The sequence below is a fragment of the Macaca fascicularis genome, chromosome 5, assembly GCF_037993035.2.
Source record: "Macaca fascicularis isolate 582-1 chromosome 5, T2T-MFA8v1.1".
Taxonomy (NCBI): domain Eukaryota; kingdom Metazoa; phylum Chordata; class Mammalia; order Primates; family Cercopithecidae; genus Macaca; species Macaca fascicularis.
In genome coordinates this window covers 130,433,587-130,453,351 of record NC_088379.1, presented here as the reverse complement: position 1 = coordinate 130,453,351, position 19,765 = coordinate 130,433,587, and the positions used below count along the sequence as shown (strand labels likewise).

Here is a 19,765-nt window from a genome sequence, read left to right as displayed (position 1 = left end):
CCATACCACCTCAGCATTTTGGTCAAAGCCATTCAAAAAGTCTGTAGGAAGTTCCAAACTTTCCAATATTTTTCTCTCTTATTCTGAGCCCTCCAAACTGTTCACATCTCTGCCAGTTACCCAGTTCCAAAGTCACTTCCACATTTTTGGGTATTTTTACAGCAGTGCCCTACTCTACGATATCAGTAACCTGTATTAATCTGCTTTCATGCTGCTAATAAAGACATACCCAAGACTGGGTAATTTAAAAAGGAAAGAGGATTAATTGACCCACAGTTCGGCATGGCTGAGAAGGCCTCAGGAAACTTACAATCACAGCAGAGGGGGAAGCAATCACATCTTTCTTCACATGGCGACAGGAGAGAGAAGTGCTGACCAAAGAGGGAAAAGCCCCTTATAAAACCATTAGATCTCGTAAGAACTCACTCACTATCAAGAGAACAGCACAGAGGTAACTGCCCCCATGATTCAATAACTTCCCACCAGGTTCCTCCCATGATATATAGGGATTATGGGAATCACAGTTCAAGATGAGATTTGGTGGGGACACAGGCAAACCATATCGTTAACTGTAATAAGAACTTATTTATAAAGTGCATTAAATTAGCATCATAGTTTGATTTTAATCAATGCAAAATGATAATTGGCAGTGATAATTACCAATATTATCATCTTCTAGGCATAAAACCTAACAAATTCTTTCTATCTTCTTTATTTAACAATTAAATTTAAACAATGTCTAAATTTAAGCTTATTTTCAAAATACCAATATTTAAAATTACTGATTCCACTTAATTTGGCTTCACTTAAAAATGTTTTCAAACATTTATTTATTTAGGAAAAGAAAAATAGCAGTTGAATGTTTCATTTATTAAAGTGAAATGAATAAAGTATAAAAAAAGATGTTTAAAATTGAATTTTTATAAATTTATGTCATAGAGAGAGTTAGCAATATGTTTTAAGGAATATCCTGATTTCCTTAAAAATATTTAATACATATGATATGGATGAGCAAGAATTTAGTTGAAAGCCAGAAATTCTAAATATTATACTTGACTTTGCCACTACCTGGGTCTGCAAGTTCTAGCACACTGCTTATCTAACCCAGGCTTCAATTTTCTTATCTGGAAAATAAAGGAAGTGGACTGGCTCATCTCCAAGAAATCTCCTGGCCAAAAAAAATCATCACTTAATGTCAGATTTCAGTAACTTAGAATTTTTTCATATGTAGCTTTCTTTAAAAACTCCTCCAAAATATACACTGAATATAACTATAGCATCCCGAAACTGTCATACCAGTTTGTTTTACTGCTCTCTTGCACACTAATTCAGTTCCCTGAAAGAATAGTGGCAGATATTAATGCCTCACAGCATTTAAATTTATTTTTGAGGGCATAATCTCGAGTTAAAAAAATTCTAAAAGGTTTGGACAAATTACTTGAATAAATATATATCTGTTGGAATGATTTATGTGAACAACAAAATTTCCATAATAAAATTTAAAACAAGCAAAATTTTCATATTAAGTTGATGTGAAATGATGGGCCCTTACATTCAAGCTATGTGAAACCAAATGCCACTTGTGCTTAGAGGGTGCTTAGATATTTGGGAGATATGAAAGATTCACAATTGTTTGCTTTGGGAAGCCCAGGTACAAAAGAGTTGTCGAATGATAAAACTATTCAGGCCAGGCACAGTGGCTCACATCTAGCACTTCAGGAGGACAAGGCAGGTAGATTGCCTGTGCTCAGGAGTTCGAGACCAGCCTGGGCAACATGGTGAAACCCTGTCTCTACGTAAATATCAAAAAATTAGCCAGGCATGGCGGTGTGTCCCAGTTACTTGGGAGGCTGAGGCAGGAGAATTGCTTGAATCCAGGAGGTAGAGGTTGCAGTGAGCCAAGATCACGCCACTACACACCAGCCTGGGCAACAGAGCGAGACTCCGTCTCCAAAACAAACAAACAAAAAGAACAAAAACTATTCAAAAGCATGTAGTTTCTGCTTATGCAGGTTTTGAATTAAATCTTATGAGCCAGACTAAGAAAAAGTGGATAGTAAAGCAGAGAGTAGCAATAAGACCTGTCTAGAAACATCTAATAGATAACAGAATTGAATCAGAGCCAGAAGGTTCAGGGGAAAGTCATGAGAATATAGCTCAAGCAGTATTTTAAGCACTTGAAACTGAATTAAACCCATAAAATGCTTCACTGGGTCCTTACATATGACTGCAATTTGTCACATCACACTAAACACCACAAAGCCTTAAACACTTGCGCTGATTTTCAAAACAGAGGTCAATTTGAATGACCACAGCCAATGTAGCAAAAAATTCTGGAATTTCAGCCGTGAGTTAAAAATGATTTGCACTTTTTTCTTTTGGAAGATTCTTTTAAAAAATCTGCAAACAATGAATATATAACAACAAACTAAATATGAGTATGTTAAATAAATATAAATAACAGTTACATATTAACATAATAGTTTGTCTTTCAAATGATAACTATCATTATTCAACAAATATAACTTACTCATTCAAAAAATATTTATTAAGCACCTATTATGTTGCAGGTCCTTTTCTAAGTGTTTCTGAGAATCCCATTTTGAATAAGACTTAGGAAGTTCACTTTCTCTGGAAATCTGATAGAGATGGATAAGGTAAACAAACTCTATATGCTCATATATTTTAGGTAGAAGAATACAATTTTAGATAGGAATTTGTGTTAAGAAATCACAAACAGGTAAGTTGATAGAGTGACCCTGGGGAGAGGGCAACGGCAAACATAACACTGCTGGTCAGATAAGTCCTCTCTGAGAAGTTGACATTTTATCTAAAATAATGAAAAAATGACCATGACATAAATGCCCCTCTCCCCCACCAAACCAAACCAAACAGCTGGCTGTAGAGTAGAAAATTCCAGGCAGAGAGAACTACAAGTGCAAAAGGCCAACATGGCAGAAAGGTTGGCATTGTTAAGGAAGCCTGATTGATTGGTTGGCATTGACAGTATGCAGTAAACATTTAGCAACTGCTTTCAAGAAACAGGCCAACTAGATTCAAAACATTTACTGATTTCCATGGTGTAAAATACTTCCACATTGGCCAATTGCAATCTAACAAGGTGATGATACTAAATGCAGAACTGAGAGGAGACAAAGGGTGAGCTGGGGCCAGTGCATGGCACTGGCTCAAAATAAAGGTGGCAACTGGTGGTGGTGGAGGGGTTCAGATAAACTGACAGAGACCAGGTTATTTAATCCCATGTAGTCAATGGTAAGACATTTAAATTTTATTCTTAGAAATCATTGCAGGGTCTCTATGCAAGAGATGGGGTATGATGATCTAATTTATAGTTTTAAATGTTCATGTGTTGTCTGTTGGAAAACGCACCATGCAGGAGAAAAGATAGGCAGTCAGCAAGCTATCATACTACCCCTAGCTTAGACTAAGGAGGTAGTATTGGAGGTAAAGAAAAGTGGATACATTCAGGACAATTTTGGACATTTTTGGAGCTGAGTCTACTTGTTAATGAATTTGTTGGATATGGTGTACAGAGGAAGAGGAATGAAGAATAATAACAAAGTTTGCCTTCAGCAATTGTGAAATGCTCTACAGAGCAATTCGTTTAAGGTAGGGAGGTGAATAGAAGTCAAAAGTGTTACTTTGGCCTTACTAAACTTGAAATGTCTAGCAAACATGCTGACTGACATTAATAGCTAAAATAAGCAATTCCTTTTATCTATTTGATCAACAAACTTTCATATAGATATTAGTATTTCCAATCATAGATACAAACATGAAGGAATAGGAAAGTTGTCGGAGGTCATATAGCTGGGAATGTCAGAGGTAGGATGTGAACTGGGGTTTAACTATAAAGTCTATGTATTTAACTCTAGGATATACTTCCATTTCTATCTGAATTCATTTTTTAAAGTATACTCTTCTAGTTTCCCTGATAATTTCCTGCTACTTACTCCATTTAAAACATTATTTTATTTATTGCACATATGAGAAAATAGTAAGGCAAACTCTAGTAAGAAAGGCTACTTAGGAATAGAATGCCTAACCCATATGAATGACATTACTGCTTTAGAGCAAATTCTCCTTTAAACCTTGTAGCAGTACCTGTATTAGTATACCAGGTGGATGTGTTAGCCTCCTATGAGTTTCTACTTGGTACAGTAAATCTTTCTAGAAGAAATAACAATAAGTAATGCATAATGAAGGCTGAATATCCATACTTTCAGTTATACCTAAGCAACATATCATCAGTAATGGAATTGTAGTCTGTTTAGCAATTTAATTACCTACAGGAAAAATGAGACATAATTATTATACTCTCTTTTGGTTTTGTAATATAGTAATGTAACTTTTAGCACCACACACATGATAGTGTGGTTGTAGCTTATTGGAGTAGTAGACAGGAGTAGTTAGAGTTTCCAGATGTGCTACTTTGTAACCATGCAGTCAGTAAATAAAAACATGATGATAGTTTAAATGGTAATGTTTTCTCCCTCCCACATTGAAAGATTTAGTGGTTTGAATGATTAAAAAGCTGCCACTGCAATCCGTGCCATACTGATGAAACTGACCTATCTCTGGGCTAAGGTAATAGTTCAAAAAAATGCAAAGGAAAGGTGATTTGTGAGATAAAGAATTAAACTCTCAATTTAAAAAAAAAAAACACTTTGATATTTTCCATGTCCTTAGAACACTACAGATTCGAGAAAAACATTGCATCTGGGATCTAATAGCTGCCATATTTTTCTGAAATTTCTCATGTCATCTATGAGTTTGACTTTTGAATCAAAACAGTGAATATGTATTTTAAGTCCTCTGTCAAAGATCTCATTCTTGGAAAATAAGATTAAACTGTAGATTCTAAAACCGGATGTCTAAAACTCACATTCTCCTGAAAAAAGTGGTTATTCATATGAAGAGTATCCAAGGGAATTAATTTCAAGGTCACCCAGTTCAACTTTCCTTACAACTTCTGTTTTCTGTATCACTCATAACAAGTGAACTTCAGACATCTATCTGAGTATTTATCCACCAGTGGCCTCAGAAATGCCAGTCTATTTCAGAGCAACTTGAAAAACAGTGCTCATAGAGAGCTGTGCTTTGAAACAAGGTTTAATTAATGCTTTCATTTTTAGAGTTGCCAAAACACCATGACTTGGGATACTAATCTCACTGAAACTCATTTGTGCCTCCCATCATGGTCTTCAGTATCATTTTTAAAGCTTTGAGTGACAGGCTTCCATATATACTAATGTTACTGATAATCTGATTGCTCACCCTCCACAACTTAGGATCCTCCATTACTCTATTGGGCAGAATCTTCACACATCTGATCTGCATATTTCTTATTTAATAGAAATTAGGGTTAGACTTCTGTTACTTATCCTTATACTAATAATTCCAAGTCCCGGTTTCCCCCTGATCCCGATTTTCCAGGCTGATGGCATCAGGAACTTATAGTTTGGCTCCCTGGAATCAGGACTTGGTTCTTGAGTGGCCTGCACATTTAGATCAATGCTTCGCTGAACACTGAGCCACCTTCTAGTGAAAGCTCCTCCTAACAGACTGACTCACCCATGTCTATCAGAAGAGAAGAAGTGGTTGGAACCATCTAAATGTTTCCAAAGCTAAAGTACTTTAAATGACTCCTGGCTCAGGAAGTAGAGCATAAGGTCACATCCAGAGGTACTCAATCGGCTTATAGGGCAATAATTCATTCTGTTTTATGGGAATAGGGCTTAGGTGGCAACGACCTTTAGCCTTTGTCACTTATATATAAATGTCATAAAGTGAATTATGTACCATCAATAATACAGAGGCAATCAGAATTTCGAGCATTAGTAAAAGTGAACAAATATTTCATTTAATGGCAAACAGAAAATACTTCATACTCATATTATGAAGAAATTATTATTATTTAATTAATTTATTTATTTTGAGACGAGTTTCGTTCTTGTTGCCCAGGCTGGAGAACAGTGGCACGATCTCGGCTCACTGCAACCTCTGCCTCCTGGGTTCAAGTGATTCTCCTGCCTCAGTCTCCTGAGTAACTGGGATTACAGGCTTACACCACCATGTCCAGCTAATGTTTGTATTTTTAGTAGTGATGGGGTTTCACCATGTTGGTCAGGCTGGTCTTGAACTCCTGATCTCAGGTAATCCATCCACCTCGGCCTCCCAAAGTGCTGGGGTTACAGGCGTGAGCCACCGTGCCTGGCCTAGAAATTATTTACAAATGAACAAGGTTGTAATGGACTTACCTCCATCTACAGCTGTAATCATTAAGACAAACTGCTCTTTTGTTTCCCTATCCAGACTCTGTGTTACTCCAAGTTCTCCACTGGCTGAGAGAGTAAAAGCGTTGTCTTCATTACCACCAAACAGAACATATGAGAGTTTGCTGTTAGATCCTTGATCATCATCTCTTGCCACCACCTAGAGAATAGTACATATCATGATGTGAGTAAAACAAACTATGCATCTCATGAAATAAAATGCCTGCATTAAAAAAAATGAGGTAAAACCATGTTAAGAGATTCCAAAGATATATTTTAAGATTTTCAAGTAAAAAATAAAAATGGCACACTATAGTATGTATCATCCGAGTCTATTTGTGTAAAAATATGCATAAAGCTAATGCACAGCATTTTTGGAAGGCGTCATAAAAATTTTTAAGAACAGTTTCACCTAGGTAGTTAAATATATGAAGGAAAAGAGTAGAGCAGTATTTGTAACAAATTTTTCAAATATTTCCATCATTTTATTTTTTACTATGTACAGATATTATCCTTGTGGAACAAAATTCAAAAACACAAATACATAAATGTGTGAAACATGAGTATACACAAAAGAAAGCTAGTAAAACACAATAGTTTCATCGATGAGGAAATTAAGAGGTTGTTAGGTATGATGTTTATAAACGTTTCCTTTTCAAAATTTGCTATATCTGCAATTTAGCATTTCTGGTTGAGAATGAGGAGAGAACAGGGGAAGCATAAACACTGTAGAAGAGGGAAGGTTTTCAAATATATGTCTTATAATTAAGACAACACTTGCTTTATTTAAATATACTGACCTGAAGAATTGTTCTGGGTAGTGTCCGTAAATTCTCAGGGACATTTACAGAATACGGAGATAGCTCAAATACAGGAACAAAGTCATTAATATCCAGTAGAACAATGCTGACCGTGGAGGTATCAGTTCTCGGTGTGCTGCCTCGATCTGCTGCCTGAACAGTTAAATGGTAGGTAGGGGTCTTTTCTCTATCCAAAGGTTTAGCGACAGTGATGGCACCTGTGACAGAGTCTATCCGAAATTCCTGATTGGTATTACCATTAACAATGCCATAGCGAACCTGTCCATTTGTGCCTTCATCTCCATCTGCTGCAAACACTTGTATTATATCTGTTCCAGTAAGTGTGTTTTCATTAATCTCCACTTTATACAAAGCTTGAGCAAAGATGGGGTTGTTATCATTGATGTCAAGTACCATAACTATAACCTCTGTAGATGAAGAGAGAGATGGTTGACCTTTGTCTGTAGCCACCACTGTTAGAGTATAATTAGAAACCTCTTCTCTGTCCAGTTCTCCAGTGAGCCTCACTTCACCATCAATGGTCCCAATACTGAACTTGTTTCCCAAAGGGTTCAGCAGAGTGTACTCAATATAGCTGTTTGGGCCACTGTCTGGGTCAGATGCTTGAGCTTTGAAAACAACAGTATCAATAGGTGTATTTTCTGGAATGTATGTCAATTTAGGGGAAAGAAATGTTGGTGGGTTATCATTTACATCCAACAAAATAATGGAGACTTGAGCAGTGCTTGTGAATCTGGAGGCTGGAATCTGTGGCAGGTCATGCACCTGAACAACCAAGTTGTAGAAGGACTGACTTTCCCGATCCAAAGCTTTTAGGACTTTGAGTACACCATTCTTGTCAACAGTAAACTGCCCAAGACTATCACCTGAAGCAATGCTATAAGCCAATTCAGAGTTGATGCCTGAAATTAAAGGGAAGAAAAAAATATCTTAAACATATGCTGATTGCAGAACAAGCTACGGCAAAACTTTTGGCAAGTATTTTGGCATGTTTGATATACCATGCACCCAAACACACTTTAGGAAATCCTGTGAGCAAATGATCTATATACTGCTTGCTATTTACTAGGGTGTTGACATGTTAAATTACAAAAGTGAAGAGGAGAAAAATATTCCAGAGAGCAGATATTTTTCTGTATATTTCCTTATTTCTATCACATAATTCTTGATTGTCCAACACTAACAGTGCCACATATTATACTGTTAGCCAAACATTTGTAACTTCAGTAATTTAGGGAGGCTGAACCAATTTTCAAGAAAGGGTAATAAAATATTCTGATGTATGGCATTAGTCATGAATGCTGTGAGTGTACTTTTACATTTCATGTCAAAATCAGTAAATACTTATTAACTCCCATTAAGCATCTAGCTAAGTAATGACCTTTGAGATAATAGTTATCTTTCAAATTTTATTAAACATATTTAATGTTTCAAAAAAGTATTTTTAAAGAAATTGTTAGCAGTAAAATTATACATAAAGCTTTCTAAATATAAATGTTTATGATATTATTGGACTGTATTTAGATACTGTTGATTTTTCTTAGGATCATGTGTCATTTTTTAGTTTAAAAATGGTTTCTAAATCCTCACTTCAGAAAATGATTGCAGAGATTCTTATAACAAAAATGATGTGGAGCATATACATCATCTTATTGTTTTAGTAACGAAAGGTAAATAACAAATAAGCATTGAAAACAGAAAGAAGTCAGTTTCTGCCTGAGTGGTGTTTTCTTCTCTGGCCTATAATGACATGTACATTTTTGCATCTTATCCTAATGACATTGGAAAAATTACAGGATAGTATGATAAAAACATACTGTACATGTAGATAATCTATCTTTACTAAAGATGTATATTCTGGGACGAGCAAATATCTACTGACTAACCTGAATTACTTACAATTAGCTTCTATATTTCTAATGTTAATTTCAACTATCCAGGTTTCTGAATTCTGCCTATGAGAAGTGATGTTCATTTTTTGAAACAGTCGTCTAGAACAATTTAATCACCCTTTTACTCTTTTCTTAAAAACAATTCTTTCTCATTATTCTACGAATACTTCAGTTAACTTTTGCCTTTTTTCGAACTTCATCAAGTTCTTTAAGAAGTTAAATTTAACCTGAGTATGAGATTGTTTTCTGCTATGTAGAACTCATTGTTTTCAAACACCACAGTTACGCGTATTCTGTGACTTTACTGTCTCTAATATCCTTCGCCTAATTTGAAACATAGGAAAAATATTTATGAATATAACTTTCAGGCAATGACTTATTAATAAAAATTTCTAGGATAAACAATGAGTAAATCATTGAAAAGGTAGTTTATTTTTCCCCTTCATTATGAGTTGTGTCTTTTAATCTTAAGACTACTCACAAGTGAACAAAGAGGTTATAAAGTTCAGAATACTTAGGAGTCTGAAAATCAGGAAAAATATGAATAAATAAAGCTAATAGGTGTCAGAGGTCAATTCACCCACAGGAAAGAAACAGAATTGTAGAATCTGACTAGAACGAGGTTAACAGCCTATTTCAACCCTTGTCTTAAACTTCCACAGGCTTCACAGGATAAAAATTTCCATTATCTTCATATATATATATATATATATATATATATATAGAGAGAGAGAGAGAGAGAGAGAGAGAGAGCTTTTAGGACTTTCATTACAACATAAATATACATATATACATTATATTGTGTGTGTATATATATTTACTCAAACATTATAACATATATATTCAAGTATATATACACACATACAATTTATTTTTAATTTTGCATATATGTGTGTTTCTATTAATGTCTACATGTATAATTACTTTCAATTACTTTTTAAGAAAATTTTCTGCATTTCCCGTGAAAAAGTTCATCAGTAAATATTGAATCCCTATTCTTTTGGGGACATGATTATTATTGAGAAATGCAGTTATGAAAACACCTGAATGAAAATAAATACCAACAAGCAGAGATATAGAAGTTAATTCTAGAGAAGCATAAAAAATCTTTCATATCTAAGATCAAAATACATTAAAAATACTGACATTTTACATGGCCTAACATTTCTACACAAATCAACAGGAATGGGAGCAATTAAATCAAGTATCTGAACATCCTTAGTCCATCATGTATACTTCTTCCTTGAGTAAACAGCTAAATTGCAGAGGCAAAAAGGAACATGATCCCAAAATTTTATAGCCTTGCTGTAAACAGCAGAACAGCCTCTTTTATAAATGCAAAAAGTTTGGTAGATGAATGGGTAAGGGAAGTAATAAATTTTAAACTAATTAAAAGTATAACAAAAGAAAAATTTGCTTTTATGTTCAAATACATAATGACAAATATATTAAGTAACAACATCAAAAATAAACTGAAGATAATTATTGTTGATGAAACTAAAATATAACAATTTTTACATAAAATATTGCCATATTGTAGAAGAAGTAGCTCTTATCTCAGGAACTGAAAATTAATTGCTGCAATTACAGGTCATGGAATTTGTCTACATTTACTTTACTGTAAAGAAAATAACTTTTGGTTTCTGACATGTCTAAAAAGTGAATTTGGCCATACACACCACATCTAGAAAATACATGCAGACATAGCAAAACTCAAACTTCTCCCTGAATATTTGAAATATACTGAAAAATACTAAGCTTAAACCATTTTAATCTATTTTTGTGACAAATATCTGAATGATGAGACAGTAAACACATTATTTTAACATTATTATTTTTACATTGTTTTGAATTCTAAACTTTATCCATAAGTGTTTCAATTTAAATTTAGTGGGCTTTAATGGCCCAACAGATCTTTAAACTTCAAACAGCCCATTGTGAACCATTTGTGTTCAATGTTCTCCAAGTCATTTAGTTACATGATTCTTCCTGGCAGTTTTATTGCATACGTATGGTTTTATGGTTTTGTCATATATACATACACACACACACTATATATAGACATGTACATATCTATATACAGTATTTCAGTCTCATGAATAATTTAGTTCTAAGAAGCACAGCACATAAAATATATATTATAAATATATAAAAAATATATAAATACTAAAATATATTTTAAAAGTATAGGTGTATAGTTTCATGCTATAAAATGTGTACATTTACTCACAATCTATAAATGCCATCTTCTAATTTCTATAAAGAACTAATATTTGTCAACTTTTCACACAGCTGCAACACAAAGAAGTATTTTGAATAACATCCATCTTTATAAAGCAGTTTCAACAAGGTCATCAGATCACTGGAATATATGAATCTCAGTGGCGTGTATTGTACACCAATATTATATAGCTACATTTATTCAGCAAAAATTCCAATTGTATTATTAGCAAAACATTTTTATATGACTTCCCAATATTTAAAGTATAAAGAATTTATAGGATAATAAAATAACCATCAAAGCCAGAATATTTCCATGATGCTCCAATTTAAATAGTTTTCCTCAATGTAATACCATATGCATAGTAGTCTTGATGCTAACAGAGGTATTACCTTTCTTGTGAAAACAGTAAAAGATCTGATTTATTTTTATGAAATCATCATGTAAGCTAAATTTTAAACTCTGAGAGAATCCATAGAACGATAACAGTTTGTGACATTTATTTTCATATAAAATGTCTTCATCTAAAAAGATGACAGTATTGCCTCATTGGAACCTTCTGATCAGAGATTGAGATTTATTTGTTAATTTTTTATTTTAAAAAATGTCTGACTAATATTGTCTGTGAAATACTTGACACTTTTTTGTGTAACTGAGCTGGAAAATTTTACAAACAAGCTTACCCTTGTACAGCCTTATCACTGTCCTTGAAATTCAGAAAGAATAGGAATTGTGTCGTATATTTTAGGTCAAGGTGCAGGAAATTACACTGATAAAATTATTCAAACTAAAACAATGAATAAATATTGCTTGAAACTTTTACTCAATGCAATTAAAGGAAAAATATCACAAAAACTGACTTAGAGTCAATAGTCAATGGATTTCTGTGCTTACACGTGCATGGAATATTCCAGCAGGTTTTTGACAAGCAAAGTTCTTTTCTTTTTCTTTTTAAATTTTTGGTATCTTCCCAGTTTCCCTATATTTTAAGTTATGATGGTAAATAAAACTTATTCCAGGAAACCATACAATTCTATGAAACAATGGATTGTCTCTAATACATAACTAATAAATCCAAAGAAACATGGTGGAAAATTCTTCACTATAGAAAAGTTGAGCACAGTCACAGGACAAACAACTTAAGAATATATAATAGGCTTTGAAAATATTCTAATCTACTGAATAGGTAAACTAACTACTAACAGAGAAGTCAATCTCCAAAATAGAGATTAACCTCAATTATATATAGATGTCTAATTGGAGCCAATTCACAGACCTGGCATGAGGTACATGAAACAGAGTGTGCAGTGTTCTTAGGCCAGGACTGGGTACACGCAAAACACTTCACAGATGTCGGTTCTTGAGATTATTATCAACATCGTTAACATTAAAGTACTGTTACTAGCAATAGTAGTAGTAATAGTATTAGTACTAGCATTACAGCTGCATCTATTTTAGGTATATCTTTGTGTCCAATTTTAACTGCACTTGAACTAGAGGAGGAAACTTCAAAATGGTCTTACTCAATGAATTCTAAAGAAAATGTTTCCCATTTTACTTACTGAAACATATATAAAATACTGTGCTTTTTGCTTCTCATATCGTTCCAAGTGCTATTTATAGACACTATGAAAAGGAAATTAAGTATAGAATAGAATGTTAAAATAGAATAGTATTTTGAGACTTCACAAATCTTCCAAGTCAAAAGAATAAGGAAATTCTAAATTGAGATAGATATGCCTGTCACTAGAGAACTATTTCCTCTTCAAAGTACTGTCCTTTGTTTTATATATTGACAAGACAATTTAGTTGCATCCAATGTAAGGGAAAACACAGTACTAATTTTCCAGACAATTCAGTTAAAGATTGCTAATCCATACAATGTTTTCTCTAATGCTGTATTACATAATGTGTGTACTTACAAAACAGGTGTTAGAAGAAAGGCCAAAGGAGTCAGCTATTAAAATAAAGTTTGCCAATTTTGCAATAAACACAAATCAAACATATGTAAAGTAAAAATTTAATGCAAAATTTTAACTTGATCATTTAGCATAAATTAAACAGATCTGAGACTTTCTGTGTTAAAATGAAACCTGGTTAAAATATTATTAGCTGGGCTGGGTGCGGTGGCTTACGCCTGTAATTCCAGTACTTTGCGAGGCTGAGGGAGGTGGGTCACCTGAGGTCAGGAGTTCGAGATCAGCCTGACCAAACTGGAGAAACCCCGTCTCTACTAAAACTACAAACTTAGCCAGGCGTGGTGGTGCATGCCTGTAATCCTAGCTACTCAGGAGGCTGAGGCAGGAGAATCACTTGAACCTGGAAGGTGGAGGTTGCAGTGAGCTGAGATTGCATCATTGCACTCCAGCCTGGGCAACAAGAGTGAAACTCCATCTCAAAAAAAAAAAAAAAAAAAAAAAATTGTTAGTCAAAAATATGAAACTTAGATTTTTCATTCATAAGCATTTTTATTTAAGTCTTTGGTTTCATTTTTCAAGTTAAAATAATATATGTAAACTTAAATATTTTTATTTATCTAACAAAAATCTTCAAAAAAAGTGGCCTTATGACTTCTACATTACTAAATTGAAACACTACCCTACATTTAGGGGGAAAAATAAGATAAAGTTTATAAAACAATAAAAGGTATGTTTTCTGTTACAAATAATAATTTAACTGATAAAGTACTTAATTTTTAAAATCCTCTATAGTTCAGTTATAATTCTATTCCTCAACTTTGGAACTATATTCACAAAACACATTTTTGTGACGGCTCAACACAATAAATAAATGTAATATAAATCTGATGACAGTTTATAGATATTTTTAAAATTATATTAAATAAAATACATACCATCATCTGCATCAGTAACATTAAACACAAGAACAGTAGATCCTACAGGTAGATTCTCCATTAAAGATGTGCTGTATGAATTCAAGCTGAAAATAGGTGGATTATCATTTACATCTAGAATATTGAAATAAACTCTGATGGCAGTAAATTGTCCCCCACCATCTTCTGCTCGAACAGTGAGGATATAATATTGCTGTACTTCATAATCTAATACTCGAGTCAAATTAAAGACCCCAGTAATGGGATTCAGGAAAAAGATGCCATCTTCATCATCTTCATTCACAATATATGTAATTTCTCCATTCACACCAGAGTCATCATCCGTGGCTAAAATGGCTGCTACCAAAGAACCTATCAAAAGAATAATAGTATAAAATCAAGGAAGCAAGAAGTATTACTAAGAGAACATATAGAAAGAGACCAAAAAATGTATTTGTACGGTAAAATATCTTAACTAGAGAACTGCTATGAAAATACAGTGACCATTACATTCTGAAGATTTATATTTTACCATTTCCCTATTTGAATAAAGTATGTGATATATCAGATATCCCGTGGACCTCAGGTTTCAGCATAAATTTCCTGAGGAATTATGAATACATCTGATGTTACCTTTCCATCTAGCAGTGCCTATCCATAAATATACTGATGAATTCAATAAATATTTAAGGTAGCATATTGCTAGTGCCAGGAACTGAGGATTCCAAAAAATATATAGACTTATGCCCTGATGCTACCACTCTAGAACTCATGTGGTCATTGCAATAACTAAGGCAAGAAATAAGTGTGATGGGATTTCCATAAAGGACACGCACAAAGGTATCTCGGGAGTGAAGAAAAAAACTGCAGGTGGGAGGAATCCCCTAGAGATGTTTAATTCCTTTGCCAAATGGAGTTTCAAAAATGTATGGCTTATCATGAATAATCATTCCAAATGTAATTCAGAATAAAATTTTAATTTTACATAAAAATTTCCAACAATGAGAATGAAGCATACACACACACACCAGAAACATGGATATTGAGTACTCAGAAGAAAAAAATCACAATATAATGTGTTCAAAGAAGCAAGATTATAATTAAAGATTCAGTTTCTCATCACACTTAATGGGCATTTGCTAATACCCAAGCCCTGTGTTAGCAAACTCAATGTACTTTCTAAATTATCCTTTACCTTAACCATAACAGGAATTACTGTTTCCATTTACAGGATAAATAACTGAAATTAAGAGAAATGAATTAACTTGCCTTTGATCACACAGCTAGTGAGTGTTAGAATCAATATTCACAGTTTTTCATGTATCTTTTTTGCTGTTCTTTTTATACATAGCAGCAAAATCACATTAGACATTTTTAAAGCAGAAAGAGCGCCAAAACAGTGGTTGACAAAAAATTAATAATCCATGTCACAAATACTTTCAGACATATTTGGCTAACCTCATCCATCCTAAAAAATCTAGCCATTTGCTTGGAAATTTTACCAAAGATGATTAATGAAAAGATCCAAAAATCCAGCACATATATTTTTATAACTATTAGTATACAGTAAAAACTAATCACTGACTAAGATCAGCCAAAACATAATATGCAATTTTGGTCAAAGGTGATCCTTGCAAAATATACTTAAGAGACCCATCACCTACCAGGGATTGTGTCCTCTGGAATGTCAAAAGAGTACATGGGTCTGGAAAACTTGGGTGTATGGTCATTCACATCACTGACAGTGATATTAATTCTCATGTCCGAGGACTGAAGACCATCATCAGCACGAACTAGCAATGAATATTTGGAACGGCGTTCCCTGTCCAACCTCCTGGTTGCTATCAGATCTCCGGATTCTGGGTCAATGCGAAAACTATCATCAGCTCCACTAATGATAGTGTATGTGACGAGAGCATTTGCACCCTAAAAAAAGAAACCAAGCATCTGAGCTATTGGAAGTAAAAAAGCATTGCTCCTTATATTTTCTTTTGAACACCTATTTGACAAAGTAAGGCTTTTTGTCTTTAAGTTGATATGATATTATAAGACTTAAACAGGTAATGAGAGATAAACTCAACTAAGGTGGTAAAAACTTTGTATGCCCCAAATTACAAACCATTGCTGAAAGAAATCAATACAGATAAAAACAAATGGAAAGACATCCCAAGTTCACGCATTGGAAGACTTAAATTGTTAAAATGTCCATGTTATCTATGTAATTTACAAATTCAATGCAAATTATATCAAAATTCTAATGGCATTTTTAATAGAAATAGGTAAAGCAATTTGAAAATTCATATGAAACCACAAAAGAACCTAAATAGCCAAAACAATCTTGAGAAAGATAAACACAGTTAGAGGTATCGTGCTTCCTGATTTTAAAATATACTACAAAGTTACAGTAATGAATAAAGTATGGCGCTGGCATAAAGACACATATATAGACAAATGGAACAGAATAGAAAGCCTACAAATATATCCATGCATGATAGTCAATTGATATTCCATAAGGGTGCCAAGGATATATAATAGGGAAAGGATAGTCACTTCAATAAGTGGTGTTAGGAAAACTGGATATCCATATGCAAAAGAATGAAAATATACATTATACACAAATATCAATTCAAAATGGATTAAAGACCTAAAACTAAGGCCTGAAACTATAGAACTCCTAGGAGAAGACTGGGCAATTATATCATGTATGTGATCCCCAAAACAAGCAACATAAGCAAAAGTAGACAAGTGAAAGTATATCAAACTAAAGTTTCTCTACAGTAAACAGTCAAGAAAATGAAAAGGCAATCTATGGGATGTGAGAAAATATTTGCAAACTGTGTATCTGATAAAAGATTAATTTTCAAAATATATAAATAAGTCCTACAACACAATAGCTATAAGTTTGGTAATCCAATCAAAAAATGGCTAAGGTCTTATATAGGTGTTTCTTTATAAAGAATACATAAAAATTGCCAATGAGTACATAAAAAAATACTCAATGTCACTAATCATCAGGGAAATGCAAATCAAAATCACAAAGAGAAATCACCTCACACCTGTTGGAACTGCTATCATAACAAATAAACAAGTGTTGGTGAGATGTGGAGAAATTGGAACCCTTTTACACTATTGGTGGGAATGCAAAATGATGTAGCTGTTGTGGAAAACAGTACGGAGGTCCTCAAAAAAATAACAAATAGAATCACTGTATGATCCAGCAATCCTTTTTTTACAATGGTCATGATTCGGAAACAAACTAAATAGCCATTAACAAATGAATGGATTTAAAAAGGTGATATAGGTTTAGCATCCCTAATAAAAAAAAATCCAAAATCCAAAAGCCCAAAATCCAAACATTTCCAAGTGCCAATATGATGTTCAAAGGAAATGTCTGTTGGAACATTTCAGATTTTTGACATTTCAGATTAGGGATGCTAAATCAGCATGTATAATGCAACTTCCAAAATAAAAAAAAAAAAAAAAAAAAAAAAAGGAATTTGAGACACTTCTGGTCCCAAGTATTTCAGATAAGAAATACTCAACCTGTATATACATAAAAGGGAATATTATTCGGCTCAAAAAAGAAGGAAATCCTGCCATATGTGACTGCATGGATGAGCCTTAAGGAAATTACACTAGATAGTCACAGAAGGACAAATACTGCATGATATATATTTATGTATATGAAGTATCTAAAATAGTCAAACACATAGAAGCAAGGAGTAGAATGGTGGTTTCCCAGGGCAGACAGCAGGGAGAAATCACGAGTTTATAAGCCATGGATATACATCTTCACTTATGCAAGAGGAATAATGTCTAGATCTACTGTACAACATTGTGCCTATAGTTAACAATACTGTATTGTACATTTAGAAATCTTTTAAAAGCACAGATCTCACATTAATGTTCTTATCACAGTAAAATAAAAATAAAAGCATATCAAATGAATATAATATTTTGCAGTCTTTCACTATTCATGTGCCTGGCTTACTCACTGCTGAACAGTGTGTTAGAGTGGACAATTTTAATGTAGAACAAAAAAGAAAGTCAAGTTAAAATGTTAGAGTATAGGTATATTTTTGAGAACACCAAATGTAACACAACTTTGCCTCAATTCTACAGCCAAGGAACCCCGATATTGTTTTAATTGGAAGCAGTCTTTTAAGGATATTGATACTGCAGTATGGACTAGTGTAGGGAGAGGCCAGAGAAGGCAGTGTGTGAATACAGTCTGGGTCCAAGAGATTGAGGCTTCACTTCCCCCAAGTTGGTGAAACTGTTCTGTAAAATGAAAGTCCCTGTTCTGTAAAATGAAAACAGGGGTGGCTTCCTATGTACTCTCAGGTCTTTGAGCTGTGACCCTCAAAATTCTGAACTAGAGATGGCAGAGAGAAAAATAGAATATTCATAGTGTTTGCTAGATGCTAAATACCACTTTGAGCACATCAATTCCAGGGCACTAATCAATTTAATTGTTAAAGGCAAACTAACAAGGTAAGCACTATTAGAATGCCCATTTTAAAAGAAATTAAGGGATTGGAATCCTGGCCATCTCGCTCCAGAACTTACTCTGAATCACGATTAACTCAGAATAATACATGGGACAAATTAGTAAAATTTGACAGATTATTGAAAATAGAAATAATACTAATAGCTCTCTCATTTGCTCACCATTTCCATATATATTCTCACTTTTTTAACAACCCCATATGCAAAGTAAAAGCAAAAAAGAAAAAAAAAGTCTTTTAAAATTTCAAGTTACTGGCCGGGCGCGGTGGCTCAAGTCTGTAATCCCAGCACTTTGGGAGGCCGAGATGGGCGGATCACGAGGTCAGGAGATCGAGACCAGGCTGGCTAATACGGTGAAACCCCGTCTCTACTAAAAAATACCACAAAAAACTAGCCGGACGAGGTGGCGGGCGCCTGTAGTCCCAGCTACTCCGGAGGCTGAGGCAGGAGAATGGCGTAGACCCGGGAGGTGGAGCTTGCAGTGAGCTGAGATCCGGCCACTGCACTCCAGCCTGGGCGACAGAGCAAGACTCCGTCTCAAAAAAAAAAAAAAAAAAAAAAAATTTCAAGTTACTTTGGGAATTAAGAGAGTACTCTTACTGAGGACATTTCAAGAATAGGACCTGCTTTGATGCAGGATAAATATGAAGTTAAATTTTATTTGCAGTGTATTTAGGGATTAAAGTATAGCTTCATAGAAATGGTTAGCTGGCAATTAGAGATTTTAGAATGAGGTTTAAGAAAAATATCTGAAGGTCATTTTATGTGGGTGTCAGTTGAACCCACAAGAGTTGTTCAGAAATTAAATTAGAAGAGATAGAGATAGGAACACCCTTATTAGGACTGAATAAGGATGGTGAAAGAATGGGAAGAAATAAGAGAAGCAAGGATCAGCAGAGGAAGAAGGAAGAGAGATATTTCTTAATTCTGTATATTACAATCAAAATACTGAGTTAAATTATACCCTGTGCTGATTGAGATAGGATGCTCTGGGGCCATACTTTTGGGGTTGAAACTGTGCTCCATTTATTAGTCACGTGGCATTGGACCACATACTTAACCTCTCCAAGCCCATGTTTCCTCATCTGTACACTGGGATGATAATATTACCTGCCAAAAAGGATTGTTTTAGAGGTTAATTTAGTTAATATATATTTTAAAAACCTAGAACCAACCTTGACAAATAGTAAGCA

At 33.9% G+C, this 19,765-nt stretch overlaps 1 protein-coding gene across 5 annotated transcripts in view; it reads right to left on the bottom strand.

The window, feature by feature from the left end:
* Positions 1-19,765, bottom strand: part of FAT4 (FAT atypical cadherin 4) — a 187,569-nt gene that overhangs the window by 74,249 nt on the left and 93,555 nt on the right. For all 5 annotated transcript variants that reach the window (XM_045392852.3, XM_005555880.5, XM_015450808.4 and 2 more), the window contains 4 exons: positions 15,728-15,989; positions 14,085-14,435; positions 7,097-8,019; positions 6,282-6,456 (listed from right to left, as the gene is read on the bottom strand). In XM_045392852.3, the coding sequence (XP_045248787.2) occupies positions 6,282-6,456; positions 7,097-8,019; positions 14,085-14,435; positions 15,728-15,989 (1,711 nt within the window). The remainder of the gene's footprint in view (positions 1-6,281; positions 6,457-7,096; positions 8,020-14,084; positions 14,436-15,727; positions 15,990-19,765) is intronic.